This window comes from Paraphaeosphaeria sporulosa (assembly GCF_001642045.1).
Source record: "Paraphaeosphaeria sporulosa strain AP3s5-JAC2a unplaced genomic scaffold CC84scaffold_18, whole genome shotgun sequence".
NCBI classification, from domain to species: domain Eukaryota; kingdom Fungi; phylum Ascomycota; class Dothideomycetes; order Pleosporales; family Didymosphaeriaceae; genus Paraphaeosphaeria; species Paraphaeosphaeria sporulosa.
This window is the reverse complement of record NW_017253377.1, coordinates 1-8,674: the sequence shown is the minus strand read 5'-3', so window position 1 is coordinate 8,674 and position 8,674 is coordinate 1. Positions and strand designations below refer to the sequence as shown.

At 47.1% G+C, this 8,674-nt stretch overlaps 4 protein-coding genes across 4 annotated transcripts; 3 read left to right on the top strand and 1 right to left on the bottom strand.

The window, feature by feature from the left end:
- Positions 1 to 1,641: 1,641 nt before the first annotated feature.
- Positions 1,642 to 2,151, top strand: CC84DRAFT_1049810 (uncharacterized protein; the record flags this gene model as incomplete). The annotated part of the gene is made up of 1 exon (XM_018173459.1): positions 1,642 to 2,151. A coding segment is annotated over one exon (510 nt), but the record flags the coding sequence as incomplete, so codon positions are not given.
- Positions 2,152 to 2,211: 60 nt separating this feature from the next.
- CC84DRAFT_1105865 (uncharacterized protein) lies at positions 2,212 to 2,733 on the top strand (the record flags this gene model as incomplete). The annotated part of the gene is made up of 1 exon (XM_018175116.1): positions 2,212 to 2,733. A coding segment is annotated over one exon (522 nt), but the record flags the coding sequence as incomplete, so codon positions are not given.
- Positions 2,734 to 2,748: 15 nt separating this feature from the next.
- CC84DRAFT_1047274 (uncharacterized protein) lies at positions 2,749 to 3,540 on the top strand (the record flags this gene model as incomplete). Its single annotated transcript, XM_018173427.2, has 1 exon — positions 2,749 to 3,540. A coding segment is annotated over one exon (792 nt), but the record flags the coding sequence as incomplete, so codon positions are not given.
- A 3,793-nt stretch (positions 3,541 to 7,333) lies between these two features.
- Positions 7,334 to 8,674, bottom strand: CC84DRAFT_1169979 (uncharacterized protein). The gene is made up of 8 exons (XM_018179803.1): positions 8,437 to 8,674; positions 8,346 to 8,382; positions 8,295 to 8,315; positions 8,080 to 8,201; positions 7,985 to 8,028; positions 7,833 to 7,933; positions 7,584 to 7,679; positions 7,334 to 7,553 (listed from the first exon to the last, which is right to left on the bottom strand). The coding sequence occupies exons 1-8, from the start codon at positions 8,523 to 8,525 to the stop codon at positions 7,545 to 7,547; spliced, it is 519 nt and encodes a 172-aa protein (XP_018028973.1). The 5' UTR covers positions 8,526 to 8,674; the 3' UTR covers positions 7,334 to 7,544.

Below are 8,674 nucleotides of genomic sequence, written 5' to 3'. Positions count from 1 at the left end.
CTTCCATACACTTTAAGATGCCCTAGGGCCGGTTTCTTTAGTTAAGATATAATCCCATTAATAAGAGAGACTATAGTAAAGAACTTCTTATATGGTGTACGCTATTAGTTCTTATAGTTTAGAGTATAATTATATAGATATACCATAGCTTATATAATTTCTAGCCAAAGGTCCTATAGTAGGTTGGCGTTAAGGCGCATTATATAGGCTTTCTCCTTAATTATACCCCCTAAGCGCTCGGCTCCTCTATTCTAGGCCTAACCGATAAGCAGCGACGGATCTGGCCGAATCCGTGCCAGAATGGGTTTAACGTTAGGGTTCGAGCGCGCAGGATCGGGAATTTAGGGGGCAAAACCATATAGCAAATCCGCGTGTGTTCCAGCCCGAATCCATGAAATCATCTCACAGGAAAGGTGTTCGTCTCACCTTTCCCCACGCCTCCGTCGCTTTGCATCCCAAATCGGACATTGTTAGGGTTGCGTGGTAGGGTTAGGGTAAACAGACTTAGGGTTATCTATGGAACTCGTCTGGGACGCACGGACCGGCAACATTGGAAATGACCAACAGCTGGCGCTGCAGCACCCGCAACCAATTGCCAGTGAAGGCGCCCAGGAGACGGCAGCGTGGTCTGTTGAGAACATCGAGGAGCATCTCCAGTACTTGCGCAGGTATGGGGTCCTGATCTACAAGAGCCACAAGGCTGGCGTGCAGAATCTTGACGTCCATCTCCGCCAACACCATACTATACCAACGAAGATCCGCCTCGCAATCGTTGAGCACTTCAAACACTTCCGGGTCAAAGATCCGAAGATGGTCAGTCTCCCACGGCCGCTAGGAAAGCCGATTGAGGTGCTTGGAGAGCCAACAGATGCGTTCTACTGTAACGCGGAAGAATGCGACTTCATCATAATCAACATAGATGGACTGAGGAAGCACTGCAAGAAGAAGCATGGGGAGTTATGGAAGGGCGACACGACTCGACTGTATACCGAGGTCAGAGTGCAGACCTTCTTCAAGACGCCTGGGCTGCAGCGCTACTTTATCGTGAGTCACGGTGGCCGACCGAGTAGCCCGGCCGCTGCGGATCGCGGAGATGAGATCAAGGCGCTGCTTGGCGAATGGAGAGGAGACCTGCAGCTACGTGAAGAGGAAGCGCAGGTTCTGGAGGCGGAGGTGGCGAAGACCGACAGGACGGGTTGGTTCAATCGGACCAGATGGCTGGAGCATCTGGGCGGGCGAAACTTGAAGCACCTGGCACACGCGGCAAGGCTCCCCGGCCCGGACGAACCGAAGCTGAAGCATGCTGGCGACCTGGTGGAGAAGGTGCTGGAGAGGAGCGTGGCTGGGCTGCGGACACTGCCGCGAGAGACGCGGCGTTGGCTGAAGAGCGCGAAGGCGTCCAAGGTCGATCAGCGACCGCAGGGGCGGCTCCAGAATCCCGAATCACAGGCTCGCTACGCCGGTTACATGAAGCTGTTTGTGTGCTACTTCCTGCGCACCCTGTCCAGCATGGAAGCAGGAGAGAGCGACGACAGCGACGGCGACAGTACGGTCAGTAGCAGCAGCGAGAGCGCCAACAGCAGCAGGAAGAGCAGCAGCAGGAAGAGCAGCAGCAGGAAGGAGAGGTCTCAGGTGGACCCGATGAAGGACGCGCGGGAGCTATTCCCATGGCAAGGTAACCAAAAGATCCTGGCTAGCGAATTCTGGGCTTCTCTAGATGGCCAAGACGAAAGTTGCCAGATGGAAGCATTGCTACGTGTACTGGCAGCGTTCATCTTCCACAAACACAACGGGTTTGTCTTTACCAGCGGGCTCATCCACTTCACAGCCATACTAGGAATCGATGCGGATGCAGGCCGCCTACGTCCCGCAAAGCACTATTCGTACCTGCTGGCTGGGGTCGTGTACTGCGTGCGGGTCCTCGGGGCGGAAGTGCTACTCCCAGCATCCCAGCGTGATCGCCAGGCCGACAATGAGCTGGCCGCTTTCCTGACAAAGCGAAGGGAGTTTCTGGCAGACGGCTCGTATAGTCCCATAAGCGAGATACTAAGCCTGTTGGCGTTTAGCAAGCACATTGCATTCAACGATGGAAATGCCGGTGCAGCCCTGTGGTCGCAGGATAAAAAGATCTTATACTACCGGGGAAAACCCATCAGGATCGAACGCTTCCAGCAGATGGCAAAGGACTTAATGACCGAGCTTGAAGAGGAGATGTGGCAAGAATTGCTCTGGGTCCCAGACAAAGATGGCAGGTTTTCTATCCGGCTCAATTTGATCCAGGATGATATCACCTTCTCTCGCCGCGGCTCGTACTTTATGAATGAAGAAAATGGGCTTGCTGATGGACTGCGATCTATGCTTGAGCGAGCTTTCAAAAGCAAAGAAGGGCAGGGGTTACGAGCACCCAATGGCCAGTGGAACATCTGGCAGGTGAAACGATATCTGCGAGCTGTGAACCACTTCCTAGGCAAGAAGTTGGTTGCCTACCACGTATTCAACGGGCAGCCGGCTCGAGGCAGTGAGCTTACGGCCATGCGGTTTCGAAACGGCGCGCTACAGGATCGAAACCAGGTCGTCCTAGATGGGGTGATGATGACTGTCATTCGCTACTACAAATCGATGTCGCAGTGGGACAGCCCTAAAGTCATCCCCCGCTTCCTACCTGCGCGGCTAGGCCAGATTACTACCATCTACCTGGCGTACGTGCAGCCGTTCGCGGAGTATCTACAGGTTAAGGTTCTAGGCGGCTCGTTCAGCGACTACATCTGGGCCGACAGTCATGGCCCGTGGGGAACAGACCGTTTGACCCGAGCTTTAAAGCAGGAGACAGGAAAGCGCTTGGGTGTAGCGCTCAACACGCGCGAGTATCGACACGTCACCGTTGGCATTAGAAGAGTGGTCATAGGAGAGTCGTTCAGCCGCGGCTACCAGGATGAGGTTAGTGAGGAAGAAGAGCCTAAAGCTAAAGACGAGAGCCCACTAGAGCTGCAGAATTCGTGGACGACAGCAACAGGCGTCTCTGTGTACAGCGTGCCAATCGACATCGTCAAGCACCTAAGCAATCGGTCGATTAAGACCTTTCGACCACTCAGCGAGGCATGGCACAACTTCCTAGGTCTCGGGAAGCAGATGAACGGCGGACAGGTTAGCAGCCTGCAGGTTAGGCAAACGTATAAGCGGCAGCGTGAGCCCGAGAGCACCCCAGCAGGACAGCCTCTTAATCCACATCTAAAGCGGGCTAAACTAGAGCCTAGCAACCTTCAAAAGAACATCAAAACGGCCATACAGCATGTCCTAAAAAGCTCAGAGGTTTCGTTCAAGTCAGGGGAACAAGAGCAGGCTATACATACTATAGTTCAAGGCCAAACACCGCTTGTTGTTGTCCTTCCAACCAGTGGGGGGAAGAGCTTGTTATTCACAGTTCCAGCTTCCATGCCAGGCGCCAGGGTCACCATACTCATGGTTCCCTTCCAAGCCTTGATCGAGGACCACGTGCAAAGGATATCGCAGAGCGGGGTTACCTACGCTAAATGGACATAGGCACAAACACACTACCCTACCTCTATTATTATTATGAGTGCTAATGTTGCCGGCAGCTCAAGCTTCCTGCAGTATGCGATCTTGCTCAACGAGAGGAAGCTGCTGCAGCAGGTGGTAATTAATAAATGCCACCTAGTTGTCACGTCCAGCCATTGGCGTCCAAAGCTTACTAGCCTTCGAGATCTTCGCATGCTGTCCTGCCCGATTATCTTACTAACAGCAACCCTCCCACCGGCGCTAGAAGAAGTGCTTGCGCAGGATATATTAATATCATATACCACTTACATCCGAGCCAACACTATACGGCCAAACATCCGCTATTTCGTGTCGTGGTGCGCCCAAGGCAAGGCAATGGAGACAGCGCTGGCAATAAGCCGACGGCAGGTACAGGCGTTACAGAAAGGCAAGAAAGGCGTCATCTACTACCGTGCTAAGGCGCAGTATGAGAAGCTGGCGGAGGCACTACAGTGTATATACTACCACGCTGGGGTATAGGATCGTATAGATCGTCTGGAGCGGTGGCTAGCGCAAGGGGGCTTTATTATAACCACATCTACGCTTGGCACTAGGGTGGACTTTCCCGGCATCGTGTTTGTCTTGCACGTGGGGATGCCGTGGAGCATAATCAACTACTATCAGGAGAGCGGGCGGGCTGGGCGCGGTGGTAAGGTTGCCAACTCGGTCATCATCATAGAGCAGGGCGAAGTAGAGAGGCAGCTGCAGCAAAGTAGGGATTCTACAGACGTCTACGCAATGGGCACGTTTATTTAGAGCGATAGATACCAACGAGGATACATAAGTAAGTACATGGACAGTATACGGGTAGCGTGCAACGACATTAAGTCAGCAGGGTACGATCGATGCAGGGAGGGGCAAGCCAAGTGGCAACAATCGCAGTCAGAAGCAGCCAGTGGCTGGCAGGAGGTAGAGGAGTTTATAAGCAAGTTGTAAGCAGGCTATATAACGTGCTGGGTACTAGGCAACGGGGACTGGCAAGCACACAAGACCATACAGTGCGAGGCAGAGAAGCTGTATACAGGCACAGAGTTGGATTGGTTTCGGAGGGGCGTACGTGACGCTGGGGATTGCCACAACTACCAAAGGTGCTGGGTTAGCCAGAGGTGGTGTACAACAGGGCAGGACATTAACAATAAGTGCCAGTGGCCGAACGTAGTAATTCCGCTAGTAAGAGTTGCCATAGGGATTAAAGAGGGATTAGCGATTATTTGGTAGTATAGTTTTTAGGGCAACTATAAGCAAAAGTTCCAGGCTTATCAGACATGGCTTGGGAGACGATTAATAGTAAGGGTATGGGGAGAGTTTATAAGTAACGCCATAGTAGTTACTATTTAGGTAATACAGAAAGGAATAGCGCTAAAGAAAAGATAGGGTTATTAAACAAAAAGGTATACTTATAAAGCGAGGTATTAACAAGTAAAGAAAAAAGATAAACTCCAAAAAGGGTAGGCGGTGGGCCCTCTAGTTGTTCTAAGAAAGTTAGTAGGTGGATTCTACCACCAGGCTAAACATAACAGAGTCGAGGATTAAAGTCGATTTATCCCGGTAGAGAAAGGAGGGGGAGAGTATTAAAGGCTATAAACGAAGCGTATTGCTAAGCTATCTAAAGAATATTACTACCAGCCGAGTAAATCGCGTAGGGAGATAACTACCAGGATAACATCTTTTCCATTGCCTCATGGTTTTAGAGCAGGGCCTGGCGGCTTTATAGCTACCACTACAGGCGTAGCACTACCTCCTAGCTTAGGTAGTGGGGGTAGGGGTGCTCTACCTAAGTAGGGGTCACGTATATCCTTAACGAATAACTGACTATGCATGGCCAATATAGCCAACGAGAAGATAAATACATATACTATAGTAGACCACTAGAGCGCTTACTATACCTTCCCCGTAGTAATTATAAATATAAATAGACCTAGAGAAGATCTACTACCATCTTCCGTGGCAGCTAATGCTGTACCATTACTAGAGGAGACTGGCTATAGTGCAACGAATTTAATAGCCGCCGCCATTTAGGTTACAGTAATAGTAGAGGTAAGTGCTAGTCCCATAGCTACCTAGAACAAGAGGAGTGTCCATTTTCTATATATCTCCATACGTTACTAAACGGCCATGGGGGGGTCTTTTAGCATTGCTTATTAGCCTTTATAGATATAAAGCTTTAAAAGAGCGAACGGGACTAGCGCAACGTAGAACATTGCTACTAATATAGCTAGAAGGGGGGGGAATATGCAACCCTAAAGCGTAAGGGCGAACTGAATAAGTGGTTTAGGATCCGTACCATTTAGAGGTAGAGCGGCGTATTATTAAAGCTTTAACATTAAGATTAATGCCGCCGTGCCCTACGAAGGCATGTAGGTAAGATTTAATAATAATCTAGAGCATAACCCTACATAGGGCCATTAGCCTCCCCCCCCCAAAAAAAATTAAGGAGAGATGGGAATCGGTTTACCAAAATAGCCGATTCGGATATCGAGAGGACTTAAGCCACCAGCTATAGGCATGGTAAGCTTAACGAGGTAGATGTTATATAGTCCAGGTAGACACCCAGTCATTAAAAGCACTTAAATACTTTATTAGCTGAGCCATAGGAAGTGGATCCCAAAATCTTACATACCATAGAATATCGTAAGCGGGAGAAGTAGTAGGTAGGTAAAGAAGCACTAGTTTATATCTTCTAGGTTCGCCATTAGTGCATATTGCATCCATAACATAATGGTACTTACACCAATTATCTATCTAAGGCATATTAAGTCTACTACGCAATCTAGCAGTAGAGGAATCAGTCGCGTAGTAGGATACGTTAACGTTATAATCTAGTGGGAAGTGTATTAAATAATTAGTATTAACATAAGCTACGATACACATTATAAGCCATAGAGATAAAGTATACTTAAAATATCTTCTCTACGTATAAGGGTACCTGTAGTAAAAGACGGCATACGAAATTTACCACCCTTACTACCTTTTGTAGGGATATTAGGCCACTAGACGGCGTGACGCTGTGGCGTAGTTATTAGTAGTAAGTATAAGGGTGTTAGTTACTTAAACAACTTACCATGCCATCTAATAGTAACACCTAGATATGCTATGGAAAAGTGATATATCGTGTAATTATACAACCGGTCATTATAAGATAAGCCACCCTAGCCTATTTAATTTTACCTTATAGGCTTTAGTTAACAATCTATATCGCAGTTATTATCTATATTAGACCACTACGCTTACCTATTTATTAGCTTTACCGCGCTCCAGTATAAACTATCCTAGACTAGGTGCTTAAAGTTTCCCATCCTATAACTCTACCACCATCGAAGGCGCTAATAGCAATGGACGCCATATACCTTACCAGGCATTAAGCTATAGCCATAATAAGAGAAGGATCAGCTTACTAATCTTTTTTTATCAGCCTCTTACCAGGTATCTTTATATAAGTAGACCACTTGCCATTATTTAACTAAAATATATGTCCCTACTACACGCCACTTATCTTTACTACTAAACTATACAACGCTTTTCTAGTATGTTAGAGCTCCAATCGGCCTATTTATTTTATTTTATTTTATTTTTATTTTTGCTTTTCCTAAGAGAGAATAGAAGGCAATTAACAATAATAAAGTGCGCTAGCTGCCAACAAGAGGTAAATATAGTTCATTTAATATACGGGTGCTATGTCTAGTGTTACGGTTATTCACCTTAGGATACTACCAATCAACCTAGGTGTCTTGGGGAGCGAATGCGCAAGGTAGCTTTTCAGGGATCACTAAGGATTAGGGCTAATCATCGGGTTCAAGGCAAGAAGGCTAAGAGAAGGAATGTGGTTAGGAGTAGATAAGGAGAGGAAGGTTAGACTTTCCCTATATATAGTCTTTACTAACATTTATATCCAACAAGTAGCAAGCACACATCTTTCCTATTCATAATTAATATACTCTTTCCTTCTAGCGCTAATTCTCCGTGCCGTGCCCAATTCATTCACTTATAACTTAGGATACCTTTCTTACATACATATATAGATTTCATACGCTTTTTAGTAGCTCTACGTCTTCAGGTAAGACTAGAAAATCATATCTTTTATACTCATCCCACATCTTTTTCATACAAGGAGATTCTAGGTCGGCCTATAGTTTCCTATCCACCCTAGGTTAGAGGAGCTATAGACGGATCAGAAGACGGCCATCTTACCTAGTATCATTAAAAGTGGTACGGTCGGTAGTAATAATAAGAGCGGGGCATGTAAGGTCGGTAATAATTTATTTTAGAGGCGCTTCTACAAAGGCCGAAAATATTATAGAGTCATCTTTGATCTCAGTAAAGCCTCCCGCCCTAAAAGGCCTAATAATCAAGAAGCCTTTCCCTTTCAGCATCTCCTTTGCTTCTTCCATATAGCCAGGATCCTAAGCTAGTAGTTAGATGTTGTTCGCACTACACATATCCGCCATAGTTAAGGCGACCGAATGCTGGATCGTGCTAGGACGGATAAATTCGGCTTCCAGCTCCTGCCCACTCAAGCCCGTTTACCGCCTATACCACTCTAGAGGTCCACGACACATATCGCCCAGTCCAAAGCAAATAATCTTGGCTACCATTCTCACGCTGAACACCTCCTTAAGCCGAGACCATAGTAAGCAGTAGCTGGCACTCTAACTCTAGGTGTACCTATTCTCTTCGAAAACGGTGTCGGCGTTCTTAATTATGCCTTAAAATCGTTTCGCGTAAACGTTCTCCTAGTAGACCAGATATAAGCAGTGGTATATCTTAGAAGGGCCATTAGGCTACGCTATTACTAGTCGCCAGTACTCTCGGTATGTAACGTGGGGCCGCCTATAAGGTAATTAGCTGTTCTACACACCACATAGGTACAAAGCACTTCCTTACCAAATTAGGCATCTTTCTATAAACATAGGATTCTTTATGCAAGCTTCCGTACCGTCAATTAAGCGAATAGTAAAGTATTCAAGGTCCATAGATTATAGAAGTTGCTATTCGATATATTAAAGATTGTCCTTTAACCATAATTTAACACCGTCCTCGTATAGATTAGATACAATTTAACTACTCTTTCGCCACTCTAAGCAACCGTACGCTAGGAAAGATGTATTGGATGGCATGGTAC